The sequence below is a fragment of the Thalassophryne amazonica genome, chromosome 7 (genome assembly GCF_902500255.1).
Source record: "Thalassophryne amazonica chromosome 7, fThaAma1.1, whole genome shotgun sequence".
Taxonomy (NCBI): Eukaryota; Metazoa; Chordata; class Actinopteri; order Batrachoidiformes; family Batrachoididae; genus Thalassophryne; species Thalassophryne amazonica.
This window is the reverse complement of record NC_047109.1, coordinates 88168678-88192029: the sequence shown is the minus strand read 5'-3', so window position 1 is coordinate 88192029 and position 23352 is coordinate 88168678. Positions and strand designations below refer to the sequence as shown.

At 42.1% G+C, this 23352-nt stretch overlaps 1 protein-coding gene across 2 annotated transcripts in view; it reads right to left on the bottom strand.

Annotated features, from left to right (window-relative positions):
- nkd2b (NKD inhibitor of WNT signaling pathway 2b) overlaps nt 1-23352 on the bottom strand; it is a 128244-nt gene that overhangs the window by 6385 nt on the left and 98507 nt on the right. The window contains exons 4-7 of one of the 2 annotated variants that reach the window (XM_034174964.1): nt 7189-7249; nt 4125-4252; nt 506-601; nt 275-422 (exon numbers count right to left, since the gene is read on the bottom strand). In XM_034174964.1, the coding sequence (XP_034030855.1) occupies nt 275-422; nt 506-601; nt 4125-4252; nt 7189-7249 (433 nt within the window). The remainder of the gene's footprint in view (nt 1-274; nt 423-505; nt 602-4124; nt 4253-7188; nt 7250-23352) is intronic. The other variant, XM_034174965.1, reaches the window with a different exon arrangement.

The following is a 23352-nucleotide window of genomic DNA, read 5'->3' as shown; positions in this document are numbered from 1 at the left end:
ATTTTGCCTCATCTAGGTAGTTTTTCAGAATTGTATTTGCTATTTGTGGAGACAAAGCAGCATTCAACAAGGAAATGAAAAATCACTGCATCAAAGCATCTGTAATGTTGATTTTATGCCTGACTGAGAACACGTGTAGCAAAGCAGAAATCTATTTTAATCCCATAAGGGGTTTAATATCAAAACTGCAACTCCAAGAAATAACACCATCTCCTGTGTCAGAGTATTCTAGTCACAATCAACATCTAGTATATAATGCATTTTTTTTAATTACCTTTACCTGTCCCTGTTTCTCGCCTGTGGCACTTTGGCTCTGGGGTGACGGTCAGCTTGACCCGCAGAGTTTTGCTCTTATTACTGCAGGAGTGATTGACAGAGGCGTCCACCACATCGTAGATGGTATGCATCAGACTGGACATGTCCTACAGTAATATGAAAATCAGTATTTACTGTAGGATATTTGACATTAGCTATAGGGAGAGAAAAAGGCAGATACGGCACACACCTCTTTAGTAACTTTCCCACTGTTGTCAAAATCGTAAAGGGTGAAGATCCACTCCTGACGATTATCATCTTCCACAGAAACATCACACTCCAAGTCCTGTGGAAGAAAAACCTGATGAAAACCACACTTTCATTCAGTGCAGTATGTGCTGATTTTGATGAATGCATAAAGGTCTAACTCCTAGGTTTGGTTTCATACAGTACAATTAAAGCAGGCTTTACACGCCACCATAATACGAAAGGAATGTGCGTTATGCCAGGATCAAAGAGCGACAACATACTGTAGTATGTGTGTAGTGATGGCATTATAGTCAGACCGCAATGCAGCATGTCAGAGCATCTAGTAATATAAGCAACAGGTTGGCTGTCATTGTGTCCCACAGCAGCATGTACTCAAGGTTCTGGAAATGGAGCAATATCTCCATCTCGTGGACATTAACTACAACCCCTGGCAATAATTATGGAATCACCGGCCTCGGAGGATGTTCATTCAGTTGTTTAATTTTGTAGAAGAAAAGCAGATCACAGACATGACACAAAACTAAAGTCATTTCAAATGGCAACTTTCTGGCTTTAAGAAACACTATAAGAAATCAGGAAAAATAATTGTGGCAGTCAGTAACGGTTACTTTTTTAGACCAAGCAGAGGGAAAAAAAATATGGACTCACTCAATTCTGAAGAATAAATTATGGTATCACCCTGTAAATTTTCATCCCCAAAACTAACACCTGCATCAAATCAGATCTGCTGATTAGTCTGCATCTAAAAAGGAGTGATCACACCTTTGAGAGCTGTTGCACCAAGTGGACTGACATGAATCATGGCTCCAACACGAGAGATGTCAATCGAAACAAAGGAGAGGATTATCAAACTCTTAAAAGAGGGTAAATCATCACGCAATGTTGCAAAAGATGTTGGTTGTTCACAGTCAGCTGTTTCTAAACTCTGAACCAAATACAAACAACATGGGAAGGTTGTTAAAGGCAAACATACTGGTAGACCAAGGAAGACATCAAAGCGTCAAGACAGAAAACTTAAAGCAATATGTCTCAAAAATCGAAACTGCACAACAAAACAAATGAGGAACGAATGGGAGGAAACTGGAGTCAACGTCTGTGACCTAACTGTAAGAAACCGCTTAAAGGAAATAGGATTTACATACAGAAAAGCTAAACAAAAGCCATCATTAACACCTAAACAGAAAAAAACAAGGTTACAATGGGGTAAGGAAAAGCAATCGTGGACTGTGGATGACTGGATGAAAGTCATATTCAGTGATGAATCTCGAGTCTGCATTGGGCAAGGTGATGATGCTGGAACTTTTGTTTGGTGCCATTCCAATGAGATTTATAAAGATGACTGCCTGAAGAGAACATGTAAATTTCCACAGTCATTGATGATATGGGGCTGCATGTCAGGTAAAGGCACTGGGGAGATGGCTGTCATTACATCATCAATAAATGCACAAGTTTATGTTGATATTTTGGACACTTTTCTTATCCCATCAATTGAAAGGATGTTTGGGGATGATGAAATCATTTTTCAAGATGATAATGCATCTTGCCATAGAGCGAAAACTGTGAAACATTCCTTGCAAAAAGACACATAGGGTCAATGTCATGGCCTGCAAATAGTCCGGATCTTAATCCAATTGAAAATCTTTGGTGGAAGTTGAAGAAAATGGTCCATGACAAGGCTCCAACCTGCAAAGCTGATCTGGCAACAGCAATCAGAGAAAGTTGGAGCCAGATTGAAGAGTACTGTTTGTCACTCATTAAGTCCATGCCTCAGAGACTGCAAGCTGTTATAAAAGCCAGAGGTGGTGCAACAAAATACTAGTGATGTGTTGGAGCGTTCTTTTGTTTTTCATGATTCCATAATTTTTTCCTCAGAATTGAGTGATTCCATATTTTTTTCCCTCTGCTTGGTCTAAAAAAGTAACCATTACTGACTGCCACAATTTTTTTTTCCTGATTTCTTATAGTGTTTCTTAAAGCCAGAAAGTTGCCATTTGAAATGACTTTAGTTTTGTGACATGTCTGTGATCTGCTTTTTTTTCTACAAAATTAAACAACTGAATGAACATCCTCCGAGGCCGGTGATTCCATAATTTTTGCCAGGGGTTGTATTAATGTACATACAACATAATTATGCCAAGAGCTCTAGTACTCAAAAATCCTCAGATGCAACTGGTGTTGCATTTCCCGTATTACATCGTAACTCCTTTTGCACAGCATCACATATATGTCATTGCATGGCAGAACAGCACAAAAGTAGGAACACACTGGAAGGCAAACACACACCTAAACTACACATGTGGTGGACACATAACGACACATTCACCCTTGCTAAAGTCCACCAGAATGCCACAAGTAATTTGTGCAAGGTGAAGGTTCCATGTTCGAAACCCCAAACAAGAGCAGCTAAAAGAAAGAAAACTGCCATGTGCCTTTAGATGACCATGTTGCTCCAGTGGTTGCTCCTAAATGGCTTCCAAGGTGCTCACAGGAAGCCATGTGTGAGCCAGAGAGAAGACAAAATAGGAAGAAAAAAAAAGTGTAGCGCTATCATAGTGTACTAAATATAAATGTACCAGAAGAATCTGAAAAACACTAATAGCCCCTTCAAACATAACACGAAGCTGGGCGAAAGAAGCAGGAACCAGCCGAAAAACACACTCGTGGGGCACTTAGAAAAAGTGGGGCCATTCGCACAGCCAGCTTGAATGTGGTAACCTGCTCTGTACTCTGATGCAGACTACGCGAATAGCCCTGCCTTTTCTAAGTGCCCCACGAGTGGTACTGGATGTTCGTAAGTGTCACCTGGACTTTGGCTGAGTCCGGCCGAGAGTGGGTCGAATGGCCATTTGTCCAGGATTCGATGACAATTGGCCACTGGTGTGAAGGTTGTCTCGATTGTGCCATTCAGCCACAGTTGGACATGGCTGATGATTTCATCCAGCTTCTCGGCTGTTTTATGATATGTCCGACCTGCGTTCGATACGCTGTGCAAATGCTGCGAACACTATCAGATGGCAGTGCGACCTCTTCTTGCACAACGTTTGAATAGGTTTCCGCCACGAGCATGTAGAGTGCATGTGTTGTGCCCGAACGGTTGTGGCGACTCCTGTACGAGGTGTTCAAGGTGGCTCCGATTTCTCACGAGTGGAATACGATTCCTCCTTCGTGCGCCAGCCAGCTTCATACGCGTTGTATGTGAAGGGGCCCTAACTCCAGTATAACCCGGCCAAATTCACTCACAACACTCGAGGATGTGTTCATGGTGTTTCAATGTGTTCAAAAGAACAAAAATGTTAAAACATAGTTTTATTTGTATCAGCAAAATGACCTCTGACCTCTGCACTCGTAGGAAGTAAGCTAAGAACAGCAGCATGGTCTTGCAGTGCTACAGACTCTTTTTATCTGAAGCTGCTTCAAACTGAGTGATGAGAACAATGAAGTACAGACAAAAGAATGGACTGAAACACACCCTTTAAGTGGTTGAGGGTGAACAACCACTCGAACAACATGAGCTGCAAATCAAAATTGAGACTACATTGTGACAGCTAACTCAACCACCTCACAACAATACATTACTGAGGTATCACACAACTGCTTACATCCAGACTGATGCGTTTCTTCCCTGGACCTTTGCTGGCATCTCTCAGTAGCTCCCGATCTCCATCCTCTGGGTGTACATACTGTAGGTAGCTCTCACAGCCCTCTGCCTTCTCCGGAGGAAGAACCACTGTCAACACAAAAGCGCGCACACACACACACACACACACACACACATGGTAAACAAACACACATCTCAGGTTCATGGTAAGTCCTTAAAAAAAGCCCACTCATTGGTGTTGCGCTGCATGACAGAAAAGGAGTTGAAAGACATCGCCTTAATAATAATGGGCATGTTGTAGCAGTAACATACTAAAATAAACCAATCAGAGTGGCACCCGCCATTACCTTTTAGACACTAGTGTGCCAAGTGATTGCACATTAATATTAAGAGAACACACTCAGAAGTAAGAAGTTTTTTGTTTGTTTCTTATCAAGGATGTAAGCAGAATCAGCAGGCAAAAGAGACATAAAGCTGGAAGTGTAGTGACTGCTGTGTCAGTTGGATTATTAAGGTAAGTTGAAAACTTCACTCTGACTAGAAATGTGCTGTTGTGTGCACATCACACATCATGAGACATGAACTTCTTTGACACACATTACCTATACCACTCACTCACTCACTCACTCACTCACTCACTCACTCACTCACTCACTCACTCACTCACTCACTCACTCACTCACTCACTCACTCATTCACTCACTCATTCATCTTCAACCACTTACTCCAATTAAGGGTCATGGGGAGAGGGGTTTGGAGCCTATCCCTGCATTCATAGGGCATGAGGCAGGGTACACCTTGAACAGGACGCCAGTCTGTCGCAGTGCCCATTATCTATACCAGTCAAGTAAAAATCATTGGCCTTTGAATTAGTTTAATATAAAACCCCAAACATATCTATCTGTAATAAATTTGGGGAAATATGACACCTTTAATGAACCAGACATATGCCTTAGTTTTATCCTGTGTAGCCATAATGCATGTGTTACACTCTTTAGCACTATTTGGATGGGGTTAATTTTATATGGGGAGGTGGAATAATGTAATATTACCATAAGACGTCTGTAATATTTGTGGCCAATTCATACAAGATAAGAATGCTCAGTATAAATGATAGAGATGGGAAAGGCTACTCAATAAACAAGCCTGACACACCTCTGTCTGTCTGCACATATATATATGTTATAGGACACGTTTTGACTGTAGTTCTGTTTTTGTCTAATGTTATCACTAAATAACACTAAATAAATAAACCTACCATCCCTGGTTCTCAACACCAGGCACCTAAGTGCCTCTACTCTACTCTATTCTACTCTTCTATTCTACTCTTCTTCTTCTTTCTTTTTTTTTTAGATATTTAGATATACCTTAGTATACACTAGAGTTCTACCTTAGAATTGGAATGTATTATAGAAGATATACCTTACTGAATTTTCATGGAGGGAAATGACCAGAAATAACTAGTTATTTCTGGTAATTTCACTAAAATGACATGGAGGTTATTTCTGGTAATATCCCTCCATGCTATTTAGTGATGTTCATCAGTTGTGCTTTGATTCTGACGTTTTGACTTCCACATTGTTGACCGCCACGCTTCACGCACTTCCTCTGTGTTAGCACATCTCATAGTCGCCAAATTGTACTTGTTGATAGTCGGTAGATAAGAATTTTATTTAAGTTGCGGAATTGACAACACTGTAGCTGACTTAAAGTTAGGGGAGCTATATTTAGCGGAAAGCATTTGGCCCACTAATGGTTTTTAAAGTTAGCTGAAAAGCTACAGAACAGTTACCTTTACTAATCAGCTGTTAGCTGAACTGTGCTCACCACTGCCTTAAACCTCTGCACAGTACTGCATGTTCCAACCTGATCTCATGGCAAGTTCCTGATGACGTCACAGAAAGTTATCTAATCTATTCGTTTGTGGTAACGTCACAAAAATGTAAAACATTTGTGATGGTATCACGAAATTATTTTGTGATGGTATCACAATATTTGGGGTGATGCTTAAGGTTAAAAATTGTGAATTAAACTAAACAAAATGAAACAAAACACTTGACTGTGCCATGAAAATGTAATGTATTTTGTGACGGCATCATAAAAACAAACAAACAAACAAAAAAAACAAACAAACCGTAATACTGGGCTGTATATTCTGTTTCTGTTCATACAAGTCAAGGTTGGCCTTGAACTTTTTAAATTTTAATGAAAAGAAAACAGAGGTGATTCTGTTTGGACCCAGTTGCCCCGGTGAGTCCTCCTCCGGTGCCTTAGGACCCTTGGAGGTTTATTATTGAGCTTGGTTTTAAGGTGGACAGTGATTTTAAGTTGGACAGCCAAATTAAAGCTGTGGTTAAGTCTGGTTTTTTATCATCTACAGCAGTTAGCAACTGTGAAATCTTTTCTGTCTAGGCAGCACTTTGAAACAGTGATCCATGCTTTTATTTCATCTTGTCTGGATTATTGTAATTCACTTTATGTGGGAGTCAATCAGTCGCTACCTTGAGTCTGCAGTTGGTTCAAAATGCCGCTGCATGACTTTTGACAGGAACTCGAAATGGAGATCCCATATCTCCTGTATTGGCCTCACTTCATTGGCTGCCTGTATATTTTAGGGTACATTTTAAAATTCTTATGTTCGTTTTTAAATCTCTTCACAGTGTTACCCCACCTTACCCCTCTGAGCTTCTCCATCCTGATGGACCGTGTCGGTCTCTCAGGTCAGCTGACCAGCTGCTCCTAGAAATACCGAGATCCAGAAGGAAGCTCAGAGGGGACAGGACCTTCTCTGTGACTGCTCCTAAATTATGGAACAGCTTGTTCTTATCTGTTAAAGAGGCCCCTTCAATGCCCATTTTCAAAATTCGTTTAAAAACCTATTTTTTTCTCCTTGGCTTTCGACCCCAGCAAGACTTAGTTTTAAATTGTATTTCTTATTAATTTATTTAAATGTATGTTTTAATGGATGTTTTAGTGTACAGCACTTTGTGTCAGCAGTGGTTGTGTTAAAGTGTTTTATAAATAAAGTTGGTATGGTATGGTAACAGACATGCTTCTCATCTTACCCTCTAGGGGGCAATGCTGATCCTCAAATTGTCCTTCATTCTGCTCGCCAGTTGGAAACTCCTGAGGAAGAAGGGGGTGGGGGTGCAAGATGTTAGTGGATCCAGAGTTCAGACCACAGACACACAGAAAATGGTTCCAGCTCAAGCATTTCCTCCTTAGAAGACTAGAATGGAGGCTCCACTTCACGCTGAACATCTACACACTTATTGTGTTTCACTGCACAGGACTCAGTCAAACATGGAAGAGTTTTCCTCAAACAGACCCTCAAAAAAAAAGAAAACAAACTCATAATGCACCTTATTAGCCAAGCCAACCTGTTTGTTGGTGTCATGGAGTTTTTGCTGCATTTCTAATTGAAAGCTCACTTCAGATGTTTTACATTTGGTTTACGTATAAAACAAACGCCACAATCAGCACTAAGCAACATGTGTGTATTTACTTTGTACTGAGTATAACTGCCAGATGGAAAATTCCACGCAGATAGGATGGAACTGATTAAACACATAACCATAGCCGGAAAACAAAAGGAGGGTGAAGAGGGGTAAAACAGCCAAAACGCTGCTGTCATATGAAAATAATCTATATGCTGCATAAAACCCAACTGCACTGCATTAATAACCGTCACACACGTGCTAATGCAGACACGCTTTAAGGCGAAGGGTCTGTCTCTCTCAGACGCACAATGATTTTTTAATTACAACTGGATTGTGGAAACAATGAAAATTAAGTACAGCACAGGCCCGACACCGCAAGAATTTAAACAACAAAATGATTCATTTTGTTTACGTCAGTCCTCCGAGCTGCTACACACACTGAAATAAAATCGCCCCGGGTTGAATCGAGGAGGCGTGTTCGAAACGGCACAAATAAAAAACAGATACACACTAGAAAGCTGAAGAACTCGGTATACCTTTTGCCATAGCTGAGGTTTGAGCAGCCTGAACATCTGCAGGCATTTAGGTGGACAAGCCCCTTCCCCTCCTGCCCCGTCCTCCCTCCCTCAGAGTAATGACAGCGCCAGGGCCTGTGGTTCTGTTTAACGATGATTACTCCTCACTTCAGAGGATGATACCTCCAGCCTGTAATCTGTACCTGACCTTCACCACTGGAGGGGGGAGTCGGTTGTATCCAAGGGGTCAAAGCTCGGACACCGGAGACAACGAGAGAATAAGAGCTTTGAGGGGAGGAGGCGATGCAATAAAGGCACAAAGGAAAGAGGGCACACACACGACAGGGAAGGAGAAAGAGGAAGAAATAAGCAGATAAGAGTGAGCAAGGGGAGAGGATTCAGCATATTAAAGGGGAGATTGGGCCTCACTAGAGGTGGTCGATACCGGGAATTTTGGTATTGATCCGATACCAAGTAAATACAGGCCCAGTATCGCCGATATCGATACCGATACTTTTTCATATTTAAGCTTCATAGATCCAAAGGATCCAAAAGACGTAGGATAGAATTTCGCCAAACATTGTACATGACAACAAAATACTTTATTATCACAATCAACATTTTTGTTTAAAAAAATATCACTCAACACAACTTAAAACAAAATCTCCTGAGGTAGAGGGCTGACAAACCACAATACAAGGGTGCGCTGCTCCGTGTTGTGTGACACAGCGCAGCGCTGCTCTTACAGACAGAGAGTAGACTTTGATGAATCTGCGTGTGCAGCAGTCAGTGCGTGTGGGAGAGAATAAAAGCTTGAGTATCGATCTTTTTACACGAGGATCGTTCAACATCAATACCAGCGTTGATATTGATATTATCGATATTAGGATCGATCCGCCCACCTCTAGGCACTGGGGTGGGGCTCAATGCCCCCCCCCAAAACTTCACTATTCACAGGTTTAGAGTATCCCAGAATCCTTTGCGTGCTGGGGAGGGAGGCTTAATAATGGCTCAGCTTAATGCTAACTTTAACACTGAAAATGCCATAGACATGCTAATGCGTTAGCATCAGTCCCATTTTAAAGTTATAAAATACATCTATCAACTGTTTCAGAAGACCATAACAGGTTGGTTTAACATTAAAAAAAAGTAAATATTACTCAGACATGTGCTCTTTAGGGTTTTAGCAGGGAAAAATTAAGATAAAGCGAAATAAAACAAAGAACCAACGAAGCAGCAGATCCAAGATCGAAGCAATGCTTCATTGGTTCAAGGTTCAAAGCAAAGCCGCGCTGCGGAAACGGTTGATTATACAGACCCGCTGCAGGGTCTGTAATCAATGTAGAGAAATGATCATTTTACTGACAAACATCCCCAAAAACAACGCCCACTCTGAAGGACCAATAAGGGAATCGTTAAGCAAAAAGGCCATTGATGTAGAAGGATCGAATCATCTCTTAATGATACCCGAAAAGAACCAGTTCATGACACATAACCCTAACAGCAACATTTTTTTATTTTTTTTAATAAAACTCACATTAAAGACTCACGATTATCTTATCAATGTCGGACTCTGTAGTTTTCTCTGGGCCCCTCCCCAATTGGACTGGGAGTGACATGTTTAGCCGCATGTTCTCCTTGAATTGCTGGCTGTCTGAGTGGTGTCCAAAAATGAGGTGGGCTTCATAGATAATTGGCAAAGCTTCTGGGGAAAACCTGGTCTTGTTAGGAGAGACGGCATCCATCCCACTTTGGATGGAGCAGCTCTCATTTCTAGAAATCTGGCCAATTTTCTTAAATCCTCCAAACCGTGACTATCCAGGGTTGGGACCAGGAAGCAGAGTTGTAGTCTTACACACCTCTCTGCAGCTTCTCTCCCCCTGCCATCCCCTTATTACCCCATCCCCGTAGAGACGGTGCCTGCTCCCAGACCACCAATAACCAGTAAAAATCTATTTAAGCATAAAAATTCAAAAAGAAAAAATAATATAGCACCTTCAACTGCACCACAGACTAAAACAGTTAAATGTGGTCTATTAAACATTAGGTCTCTCTCTTCTAAGTCCCTGTTAGTAAATGATATAATAATTGCTCAACATATTGATTTATTCTGCCTTACAGAAACCTGGTTACAGCAGAATGAATATGTTAGTTTAAATGAGTCAACACCCCCAAGTCACACTAACTGCCAGAATGCTCGTAGCACAGGCGGAGGCGGAGGATTAGCAGCAATCTTCCATTCCAGCTTATTAATTAATCCAACCTTCCTTTTCTCTCAAAAATTCTTGAAAGGGTAGTTGTAAAACAGCTAACTGATCATCTGCAGAGGAATGGTCTATTTGAAGAGTTTCAGTCAGGTTTTAGAATTCATCATAGTACAGAAACAGCATTAGTGAAGGTCACAAATGATTTTATGGCCTCAGACAGTGGACTCATCTCTGTGCTTGTTCTGTTAGACGTCAGTGCTGCTTTTGATACTGTTGACCATAAAATTTTATTACAGAGATTAGAGCATGCCATAGGTATTAAAGGCACTGCGCTGCGGTGGTTTGAATCATATTTATCTAATAGATTACAATTTGTTCATGTAAATGGGGAATCTTCTTCACAGACTAAGGTTAATTATGGAGTTCCACAAGGTTCTGTGCTAGGACCAATTTTATTCACTTTATACATGTTTCCCTTAGGCATTGCTTAAATTTTCATTGTTACGCAGATGATACCCAGCTTTATCTATCCATGAAGCCAGAGCGCACACACCAATTAGCTAAACTGCAGGATTGTCTTACAGACATAAAGACATGGATGACCTCTAATTTCCTGCTTTTAAACTCAGATAAAACTGAAGTTATTGTACTTGGCCCCACAAATCTTAGAAACATGGTGTCTAACCAGATCCTTACTCTGGATGGCATTACCCTGACCTCTAGTAATACTGTGAGAAATCTTGGAGTCATTTTTGATCAGGATATGTCATCCAATGTGCATATTAAACAAATATGTAGGACTGCTTTTTTGCATTTGCGCAATATCTCTAAGATTAGAAAGGTCTTGTCTCAGTGATGCTGAAAAACTAATTCATGCATTTATTTCCTCTAGGCTGGACTATTGTAATTCATTATTATCAGGTTGTCCTAAAAGTTCCCTGAAAAGCCTTCAGTTAATTTAAAATGCTGCAGCTAGAGTGCTAACAGGGACTAGAAGGAGAGAGCATATCTCACCCATATTGGCCTCTCTTCATTGGCTTCCTGTTAATTCTAGAATATAATTTAAAATTCTTCTTCTTACTTATAAGGTTTTGAATAATCAGGTCCCATCTTATCTTAGGGACCTCATAGTACCATATCACCCCAACAGAGCGCTTCGCTCTCAGACTGCAGGCTTACTTGTAGTTCCTAGGGTTTGTAAGAGTAGAATGGGAGGCAGAGCCTTCAGCTTTCAGGCTCCTCTCCTGTGGAACCAGCTCCCAATTCAGATCAGGGAGACAGACACCCTCTCTACTTTTAAGATTAGGCTTAAAACTTTCCTTTTTGCTAAAGTTTATAGTTAGGGCTGGATCAGGTGACCCTGAACCATCCCTTAGTTATGCTGCTATAGACTTAGACTGCTGGGGGGTTCCCATGATGCACTGAGTGTTTCTTTCTCTTTTTGCTCTGTATGCACCACTCTGCATTTAATCATTAGTGATTGATCTCTGCTCCCCTCCACAGCATGTCTTTTTCCTGGTTCTCTCCCTCAGCCCCAACCAGTCCCAGCAGAAGACTGCCCCTCCCTGAGCCTGGTTCTGCTGGAGGTTTCTTCCTGTTAAAAGGGAGTTTTTCCTTCCCACTGTTGCCAAGTGCTTGCTCACAGGGGGTCGTTTTGACCGTTAGGATTTTTCCGTAATTATTGTATGGCCTTGCCTTACAATATAAAGCGCCTTGGGGCAACTGTTTGTTGTGATTTGGCGCTATATAAATAAAATTGATTTGATTTGATCTTAGTTCGACACCTAAATACATATTTTGGTTGAACTCACCTCCATAACAATGCAATGTTGCAAACAAGTTGCCGCAAACGCTTGTTTACACTGACAACAAAATCTTGGCCTCCCCAGCGAGAACGTAATTACACGCAAGATTTGACACCATAAAAGTGTCAATTCTCACCAAAGCACCTTCAGAAAATTTGCATTTGGATTCAAAATCACAGCCTCTTTCAAATTCTGAAAATTCATGGGCATGCATGAGTAGATTTTGCTGCACTATCAAACAACAACGTTGGATTGTGCTTATTTTAATTGGAATTGGAAGTTGGAACAATAAGCTTCCCTGACAACAGACAGCCCATGTTCATATTCAATTAAACTATCATACCATAGAAGATATGCAACCTCCAGGCTTGTGTGACATCATCTGTAAATGTTCAAACATCCAAAGCATGATTCCTCAAGAGATGTTTGTCTACAGTTGCTCTAAAGGTAGCAAGAAAAATTCTGATTGGTTAATATTCAGCATGCAAGGTCCTAATAATGCCTGCAGTTGCCCAGCTGTTAATGGATAAAACCCTAAGTTGTACATTTCGCACTCATCACGATAGGATTAAGACAGATTAAGACAGAACACTAAAAATTAAACTTAAACAAAACAGTAATAATACCACACTCATTTTGCACTCATCATAAGGTTAGAATACAGTGCCCTCCTAACTTAGTATTTCACACATTTTAATTTGTTTATGCCATTTCAAATATAATACAAAAAATTTAAAGAATAAAATTTCTAAAATTATTTTCCTCTAACTCAAACTGAAAGCAAATCTCTAAAACTTGATAAACCCTATAAATAGTAATCAGTTTTATTGCCAGTTTTCTTTAGACAAGTTAGGGGATGGAAATATTAACATTTCCAACTCACTGAATACGTCTTAGACTTTATTTGCATCAATTATGAAGAAATACAAATGTTTCTTTCACCAAAACATCAAATCTAGGCTTTCACCTCACATGTACTTTCTGGCACATTGTAATCGATGTCGATTATTATTATTATGATTACAACTTCTACTATGCCCCTAGCCAGCGGCCCCCCCCCCCGCCAAAAAAAAAACAATATCTGGAGCCGCCACTGAAGCTCAGTTGGAGAAGTGGAGGTGGGTTTTTCCAAATTCTGAGAGGGCTTCTGGGAAAAAGGTAGAGACAACTGCTCCAAGTGTTTCCAACAAGTAGCAGCAGCCTTTAATGACAGAATACACACTAAATACCACATTGAATGTACTGCATATGTGTCCACATGCAGCCAGTTTCATCTTTTTGTGGTTTCTGTTGCCACGCTCTTTCTTTGCTAGATGCTTTTATATCCATCCATTGCACCACAGTCCCTTAATGAAGGAAAAATGAGCTCACAGACACTTTGTCTGGAAGCTCGTCTGGAGAAGCATCACCACTGGGGTGCAGTGTGACGTATGAGCATCTCCAAAGGAGAGACAGGACTCACTGCTGTTAAATATATTAAACAAGTCAATCAACCAACTGCCAACCAACTAAGAAAGAGGTCATGCTGGGCATGTGAGGAAGAGGGGGCACATGGCTGCACCCCCCCCCCCCCCCCCATTTGCTCATTACATCCACTGGCGCAACTAATGAGAGAGCAGCCTGCATCTGACCGCAGTCTGCACATGGCATCTACATCCACATCGCCCATCGCCCACGGTGTCAGCCTCAAATCTGCGTACCACATGTGTAATTAACTGCGTTCTGGCATCTCGACACGCTCATTCTTTTGCTATCAGATCACAAACTGCTCTGAAGCCTGTGCACAATGTGTTCGCGTTTTTGGCGCAAACACTTGGTGGTTGTTTTTCCCACCGGCGGTACACACCTGAATCCCATCAGACGTACCGTTCATCTCTGCAGTGCGTGATACTAATTAGGGGTGGAAGAGAAAGAAAAGCACACGTTTGAGGCAGTCATCTCGACAAGAATGAAACGGGAGATGATGAAGGTATTAGATCTCCATTGTGTGAAGAGCAGCGTGTTTGAAATCTGGCGTGTAAACAGCTTCTAACTCCCAGACACCTTGACATAAGAGAGAAAGACAGAGAGGGCTGCGATGTTTGTTCCTGTTTAATGCAGCACTTCTGCCAAGCTTCCCTAAAGCCTCAGTCTGCTGCCAGACTTTTATGTGGCATAAGGTAACCAGAGGAAGTTTTCATAGCTCTCTACCAGGTGACATCAGACATGCCCTTGCAGTCTCTCTCTCTCTCTCTGCATGCCTACCACTCATCCTCCTTCTGGAAAACACTGCACATCTTTGTTGTCATACCCCCCCCGCACCCATAAATATAAGCACACACACACACACACACACACACACATAGACACGCATGCACACATGCTGCTTTTAGTCTATTCTTCAAAATACTACATGCACCACTGATTGTGCAAGATGCATCCTTCGAAAAACAAGGAGGTTAAAATAGAGATTTGTTACACAGTACCCCCCCCGGCCTCCGGCTATGAAATATGGCAACTTGATCACACGTTTGGATCTGTATCCAACATACGCTGGGAAAAATAATACAAAAACAGGATGCCACCTGGAAGCAGGTGCGTATAATTATGAAGCTGCGTGGCTTTTTAAAAATATATCAGATTACTTCACTTTTATATAAAGATGTAATTAAAAACAATTTACTTTGGCACCGTCGAGGAAAAGCCACGTTACTTTTGTATGTTTAAGTATATGTTTAAATGTATGTATTTGTTATGTATTTGTTTGCGTGGGTTTCCTCCAGGTGCTCTGATTTTCTCCCACATCCAAAGACATGCAGGTTAGGCTAATAGGACAACGCAGTTTCGTTTGAACCCATGTGGGATTTGACCACTTCCGGGGACTCCTGTTGCGCAATACAAACACAGCATCACTTCACATGGATAAATGGTGTACTGTTTTGTTTTCGGCTGCAATCACTGAAGCAGTCACAAAAATGGGCAGGTTTTTTTTGGTTCCCAGTGGAGAAGGGAAGACGAGGCAAATGGAACACGTCATGTCAGTAAATAGCCTACAAAGGTAACTAGAATAGCTGCATTCTCTCACCTGCACAACCGCTTCGATGTGTTTGAGTTCCGGGTCATAAACAAACAGCAACACATGTCCGCTTTCCACCGCATGTTCACTTTTTCTTTGTATTTTCACTTTGTTTGCCCTGTAATTTGCCCAAAAACTCAAATCAGTCAATAATTTCACCTCCTTGGGAAGCATGATATCTTCCGATAATTCCATCAATTTAGAGATAAGGCGCATTCAGAGTGCTGCATATGCTTTTGGAGCTCTTGAGGAATGGGTGTGAAACCAAATGCAAGCTTTATAGAGTCTCTGTTCTTCCCTGTCTTCTTTACTCCACTGAGACATACACTCTATACAGAAGACATGTAAAGAAACTTACAACTGCCCAGCTCTGTCACTTGAGAAACATCATGGTTCTATCCTGGCAAGATCGTATCTGCAACGGCGAAGTTCCCGAAAGAGCTAATATGCAGAGTGTGGAGGCCTTGTTAGTCAAGAATCAGCTGCACTGGGCTGGTCATGTAGTGAGCATGTCAGATGATCGACTACCAAAAGCTGTCCTGTATGGTGAATTGACATCAGGTAAAAGGAAACGTGGCAGACAAAAACTTCGCTACAAAGATGTCCTGAAGCGCCACCTAAAGACAGCAGAAATAGATGAAGGAACTTGGGAGAAGATGCTGGTATCACTGTTGAATGGAAAAGAAAGGATGGAGAAAAAGGCACCTTGCAACTCCAACATAAACTTAGCCCTCATTGGGAACGATGGGCAGCCGAGAGAAAGAGAGAGAGAGAATTTGCCCAAAAACTCAGAGAGGGCTGTCCCCGGATGTAGGATTATTGCGTCATATGCGTCATATTTTAACCCTTTAGCGCCAACCCTCAAACAAGACTGCGCTGCCCAATTTGTGATTGTAATTTGACCACCGATGTGCATGTGAGTTTAAATGGACTGCATTTATATAGCGCTTTTCCATCTGCATCAGACACTCAAAGTGCTTTACAGTAATGCCTCACATTCACTGATGTCAGGGTGCTTCCACACAAGGTACTCACTACACACCGGGAGCAACTAGGGGATCAAGGACCTTGCCCAAGGGCCCTTAGTGATTTTCCGGCCAGGCTGGGATTTGAACCAAGGATCCTCTGGTCTTAAGCCCAACGCTTAACCACGAGACCATCACCTCTCCAGTTTGTCTGTCTTAATGTGGCCCTGCAATAGGGTGTACCCCACCCCACGCCCTATGACTGCTGGGATAGGCTCCAGTGCTCCCCGTGACCTTTGACTGGTGTAAGTGGGTGTACATCCATTCCTGCACTTGAGGCCAGCAACACATTCCAAAAAAAGTTGGTATGGAGGCAATTTATACTACAGCCAGTTTTCTTGAGACAAGTCAGGGGATGGATACATGATCATTTCTAATTCACTGAATTTGTCTTGGACGTCCTTTACATCAATCATTAAGAAAGCAGTATGTAAATCTGTGTGGTAAATCTGGGTCAAATAGGCACTATGGTTTATTTTAAAGGAGAGATGCACACCCCTAGCAGTCACCCTCAATGGAAATGTATAAAGTTTGTCTAACCTGGTACTAAAAATGACCTTCTTTTGATCTCAGTTGTGATAGATTTATAGTCAGGGTGACAGGTTTTGCCCGTTTCTGATTGGTTGTGTGAAAAGTCACTGCAGTGATGATATCAGTGTATTTCTGAAAGTTTCAGAGATTTTTAACTTAAAACGCTCAGTGCAGCAACACAAAAAAGACACTGGTGCAAAACTAGACCGGACTACTGCAATGTCCTATTCTCTGGCTTACTGGAGTCCAGCATTAGGGGTCTCCACATGGTTCAAAATGCTGCTACCAGAATTTTGACAAGAAGCAGAAAGTTTGACCAAATTACACAGATGATTTTGGTGTCCCTTCATTGGCGTCCTGTCTCTGTGAGGTCTGATTTTAAGGTTTTGTTACTAACTTGTAAAATTACTCATGGATTAGCGCCTCCCTAATAATCTGACCTAATTACACCCTGAGATGAGTTCATCAGTGAAATTACCTGCTGGAGTCAGTGGCTCCAAAGTAAACCTGCACCCTCTTGGCTCTTTCTGGAATACTTTGGACACCACTGTTCTATGACTTGCATCTTGACCATGATTCTGTAGGTGTTATACCGTAGAATCTACATATCAAATTTGCTGAGATCTCAGTCTGTTGGAGCCACAGGTTCTTTCCTACATTTAATGCATGAAATGCCTTTGGAGACAAATACTATTTATATTTATGGAAATACTGGAGGAGTGGGGTACAATTAGTTATACCTAACAGCTAACGTTAGCTTATCTAGCTGGCTGTAGCACCGTTTATCGTAGCTTACAAAATAATTGGTTCTTCTCTATTTGATAACCCACATTAATTCATACTTTTGTCCACATTTATTTTTATATGTATTTGTTAATACCGTTATTGTATGTTTAATTACGCTATTATACTTTATATACTAATTACTGTTTTTGTTTATCTTGTTAACTTGCTAGGTACCATTGGCTTATTAACGGCTAATTTAGCTCTTCTAAATAGAACTAGCTTATTTTTGTTATTTACAATTTTATTTTACATGGTGTAGATTTTTAATGATTCATCAGCTTATGTGTTCTTTTTAAAGATATAAATATACCTTAGTTCTTAGGTTTCCATTTGATAGCATATAGATTATGCTTTTTATTTTCCTACAGTATGCTAGCAGAGTTACTTTAGATAGATAGCAATACACATTACATCATAGCTTCTGTTTCTATAATAAAATACCATAACCATCACCAAATCTTCCCCTGTATTAATATTTAGGTTTCAGTACCTACTCCCGTATATTATATAGTACCATATTTATTGTATATGTTGTTTATTACCCTTAATATTTAAATTTAGTTATATATATATATATATATGATGTCTTTCTTATGTCTTATTATTTATTATTTTATATACTTTTTCTTGAGCCGCTTGGGTGGGTAGGGACAGTTCCCATGGGATACAAAAGCTTTTCAACCTGCCATCCCTGTTCTCAAGACCAGGCACCTAAGTGGCTCTACTCTACTCTTTTCTACTCTTCTATTTTACTCTTCCTTTTTAGATATTTAGATATACCTTAGTATACTAGCATAGTTCCACCTTAGAATTGGAATATAATATATAAGATATACCTTAATATATAAGATATACCTTACTGAATTTTTAGGACTTTCATGGGATTTATGTTGCAGAAAAGAATCAGATGGAAGTTTCTGTTCAGAGAACAGGAGGTCTTGTTTAATGGATATTGTACCTGAATGTCCGCCTTCACCTACTCTTGCTCCTTTCAAATTACATCCTGCTATTCACTTTTTTGGATAATGATGTATCTTGATGCCACAAATTTTTTTTTAAACATTCCAAAATTTCCCAATCAAAGTTCTACCACGCTACTTTTACCACCGCTTACACCCAATGTCAAGCTATGATTGGGTATACAGTTATGTTTTGCACCAAAAAAATGCCAGTCCGGCATCATAAATCGGCAATGGGAGACCACCTTAGAAAGCCTCAATGACCACCATGTAACTAATACTGCCACTTCTGCTGACAATTAATTGGGGGTTATTGTGGGGTTCCCCAGCGGTTAAAACGAGGACTGAGAAGTATCAATGCAAAGAAAAGAACACTTTGAAAAACAAACTGTATTCTCTTTGCCGCAGAATGAAACTGGAGAAGGAGTGGGGCCATTGAGAAATAAAAAGCTCCATTCCACAACAAACCAACTTGGCCTTGTCTCAAAACCAGATGTGAGCAGTTATGCTGGAGAGAGAGAGAGAGAGAGAGACTGATGATGAGGAGTGGAGAGAGGGGGAAGGGGCTGTGGCTGAAACATGAGGCCTAAAGAGAGAAGTCTGTTGCACAATGTTTGTCTCCACTATAAAAAAAAATTTAAAATAACGATGCTAGAAATGTAAGATACCTCCAACTCCATCTCTCTCTCTCTCTCTCTCTCTCTCTCTCTCTCTCTCTCTCTCTCTCTCTCTCGTTGATCATGCATCATCCTTTGGTACAAGAAGTGATAATAACTATTGTGTTTCCCGCGAACAACACAAACTGTTCAAACAATTCAACAATTCAAACACTGATGATGACTGGAGTGCAGTTTGAAGGCAAAATGAGGGTGGCGCGTGACATTCATGGCAGATTTTTTGACAGCCAAAAACATGCTCCATGAAAGTCACAAATATCACACACTAGCACATACTATTAAGAAACCTATTCAGATGCGTTGTCACGTTAAGAATGTCAGGAATGTGCCAAGAATGATGCAAATATGACATTAATAACACATCTTGCCTATGTGTAAACGCACATTTAAATAAATCACCAAGGATAAAAGCTTTATTCATTATAGAGGGAGTATTCAGCAGGGTGTGTTGTGTGGGCCGCTGAAGAGGAGGTACTGCTGGCCCACCACCACCAGAGGGCGCCCTGTCTGGAGTGCGGGCTCCAGGCACCAGAGGGCGCTGCCGCCTCACAGGAGCAGCCGGGGTGACAGCTGTCACTTATCGCCTACGACAGCTGTCACCAATCATCTGATCAGCAGGGGTATATCAGCAGGACGACACCTCCACCTCTTTGCTGAGATATCGCTCTACCTAGAAGGTACCGTACTCAGCCGACTGTGTTTTTTGACATTAACCCTTTGTTACTTTTGTGCATTAAATAGCAGACATTCTTCCAACGAGAGGTGGAGGTGGTTTTCCCGCCATACGGGTTGCTGGGTGCAAACGCACCCACATTTAACTGTTTTGTTCCTCGCCAGCAGTACCAGATCCGACACGCGGAGGCAGTGGCCACCTGGGAGTTCGGGACTTGGCGGCTCCAGTATTCCCGGGGTTCGGTGGCGGAGGAAATCGTGTGGTTCCGGTTCTGCTTTGGACAGACGTCTCTTATCTTCGAGCCTGCCCACGTGACACATTTTTGTGAATTGACTTCTTTGTCTATTGTTGTTATCCGTTGTGTTTGTTGTGCTTATTCACAACAGTAAAGTGTTGTTATTTGACTTCCTCCATTGTCCGTTCATTTGCGCCCCCTGTTGTGGGTCCGTGTTCCTACACTTTCACAACAGGGTGATCCGTATTGGCTTTGCGCACTCAGCCACAGATGCGCACTGAACAGCTGGACATCACGGCGGAGACGGGGTACTATTCACACGCCTCTCCAGACAGGTGACAGCCTGCAGGATCCTCTCACCCGGCGTGGGAAGTCGGGCTCGTTGAGTCGGGACGGTCTGGTCGGAGTGCCACGGAAGTGGTGATGCACAGGACAGTGGTGACGCATGGGCCAGGTCCCATCCTAGCTCACACGAAGGCACCACTCGCCCACAGCAAATCCGGGCCCGCATAACAATGATCTTTCCCTCTGCTGTTTCCTCAGTCTGGCCTGGACACCAGCTCTGGATCCACGCTTCCTTCTCCAGCCACGGTGCTTTGCTAGCAGCAGGTACTCAGGGGATGATGTGGCGCATACAAAATTTGGAGGGAAAAACTCTGCGTACCTGGCCCAGGTAACACAAACATTCTCCATATGCTCCTTTATGCGGAATAATGTGTGCCGATCATGACAGCTGAGACACAGTTAGTTGACATGCTTGATAAGGCAAAATAAAATATAAGACAGATCACAAAGATGCGAGAGAGTGGAAATGGAGCAGAGGCCAAGCAAACCACAGGTGCCATTTTAGTTGGATGTGAGGCCTTCATTCAAAGTATCAGCTATTGCCAACCAAACGATTCCCCCTAAAAACTGGTCCCCCTTGCCTTCACTGCGGATGCGTCATTTCAGGGCGTCAGCAGCGATTCACCAATTATCACTTTGTTTCTGCTTAAAACTGCACTCCAGTCATCATCTGTCTCAGTGACAGATATCTGAAGCTTTTGTACAACAATCATTTCCAGATAAATTCGGCATTATTTCATAATAAAAGATGGGGGGAGCAATCAGAGTGCGACAGCAGCATGTCTGAGTCTGACTCTCTGAGTCTGACTCTTTACATCCAAAGCGATCAAAGGGAATCATGTGATTATTAACCATCAGATGACAAAGTAAAACCTCTTAAATCATTCTAAAGTCAGTTTTAAGCAGAAACGAGGTGATAATCGGTGAATCGCTGCTGACGCTCTGAAATAACGCATGTGCAGCGAAGGCAGGGGGGGATTTTTGAGGGGGGAGCCATTTGGTCTGTGACACCGGGTCTCAATAGAAAACCTACGGATGATGTCTCGCAGGCTTTGTCCAGTAAATATACAGTCTGTGGCTGCGATAGACTCACCCACCCATTTGCATTTTTTCTGTTGAAGTCGGACACTCATTATGTGAGAAAATTGCACTTGGGAGTTGTAAATGTTCGGCCACAGACTTTTGTGTTTAATTAGTGTTAGATTAGTTTGTGTGATCTCATTACATTACAGATGCATCACGCAAGTTTGAAGCAGGAAAGAAGAGTCAGGTGCTGGTAAAACCACTCCACGTTTCTGATGTCAAACCTGTCAACTCCTCAACAATCACAACCTTGTCATTGCTCGACAGATAAGAATGTGCTTTTGTCTGCTAATTGGCTGTTTTATCTATGAATCAATCATTATACGTCTGTCCATGAATGGCAACGAGATCAGAACAGAATGCCATTCTGTCATCCGGACCGGCACCGTGTGGATAAGACGGCCCAGATACGATGGGTTCAGTGCAGTGAGATTCTCTCTGAGGTCAAACAGGAGGCAAAACCTCTCCCTTGGCAGAACATGAATCACGGCGTTGAAGCCCCTTTGGTTTTAGTTGAGTAACAGCTGTGGCGAGAGATGAGTATGCAGCATGTAAACCAGAGAAAGTCACCCGTCACCCCACCACTTATCTAACTCTCACTTTGATTGTGACCTGCTGAATGTCGTAAACAAAGATTAGCATCACTGCATGTGTCACCTGTGCTGTAATCAGATTGGCTTCATTATGGAGGGCTTTGACAGGGGGACAATGATGTAATGGAGGACCCACCTATCAGCTGTCACTGTGGCAGCTAAAGCAGGGAATGTGCTTCATACCACTGACCGGAATTACACTCATGAATCTGTGTTTGGCATATACACTCAACAAAAATATAAACGCAACACTTTTGGTTTTGCTCCCATTTTGTATGAGATGAACTCAAAGATCTAAAACTTTTTCCACATACACAATATCACCATTTCCCTCAAATATTGTTCACAAACCAGTCTAAATCTGTGATAGTGAGCACTTCTCCTTTGCTGAGATAATCCATCCCACCTCACAGGTGTGCCACACCAAGATGCTGATTAGACACCATGATTAGTGCACAGGTGTGCCTTAGACTGCCCACAATAAAAGGCCACTCTGAAAGGTGCAGTTTTGTTTTATTGGGGGGGGGATACCAGTCAGTATCTGGTGTGACCACCATTTGCCTCATGCAGTGCAACACATCTCCTTCGCATAGAGTTGATCAGGTTGTCAATTGTGGCCTGTGCAATGTTGGTCCACTCCTTTTCAATGGCTGTGCGAAGTTGCTGGATATTGGCAGGAACTGGTACACGCTATCGTATACGCCGGTCCAGAGCATCCCAAACATGCTCAATGTGTGACATGTCCGGTGAGTATGCCGGCCATGCAAGAACTGGGACATTTTCAGCTTCCAAGAATTGTGTACAGATCCTTGCAACATGGGGCCGTGCATTATCCTGCTGCAACATGAGGTGATGTTCTTGGATGTATGGCACAACAATGGGCCTCAGGATCTCGTCATGGTATCTCTGTGCATTCAAAATGCCATCAATAAAATGCACCTGTGTTCTTCGTCCATAACAGACGCCTGCCCATACCATAACCCCACCGTTGTGGGCCACTCGATCCACAACGACATCAGAAAACCGCTCACCCACACGACGCCACACACGCTGTCTGCCATCCGCCCTGGACAGTGTGAACCAGGATTCATCCGTGAAGAGAACACCTCTCCAACGTGCCAAACGCCAGCGAATGTGAGCATTTGCCCACTCAAGTCGGTTACAACGACGAACTGGAGTCAGGTCGAGACCCCGATGAGGACAACGAGCATGCAGATGAGCTTCCCTGAGACGGTTTCTGACAGTTTGTGCAGAAATTCTTTGGTTATGCAAACCGATTGTTTCAGCAGCTGTCCGAGTG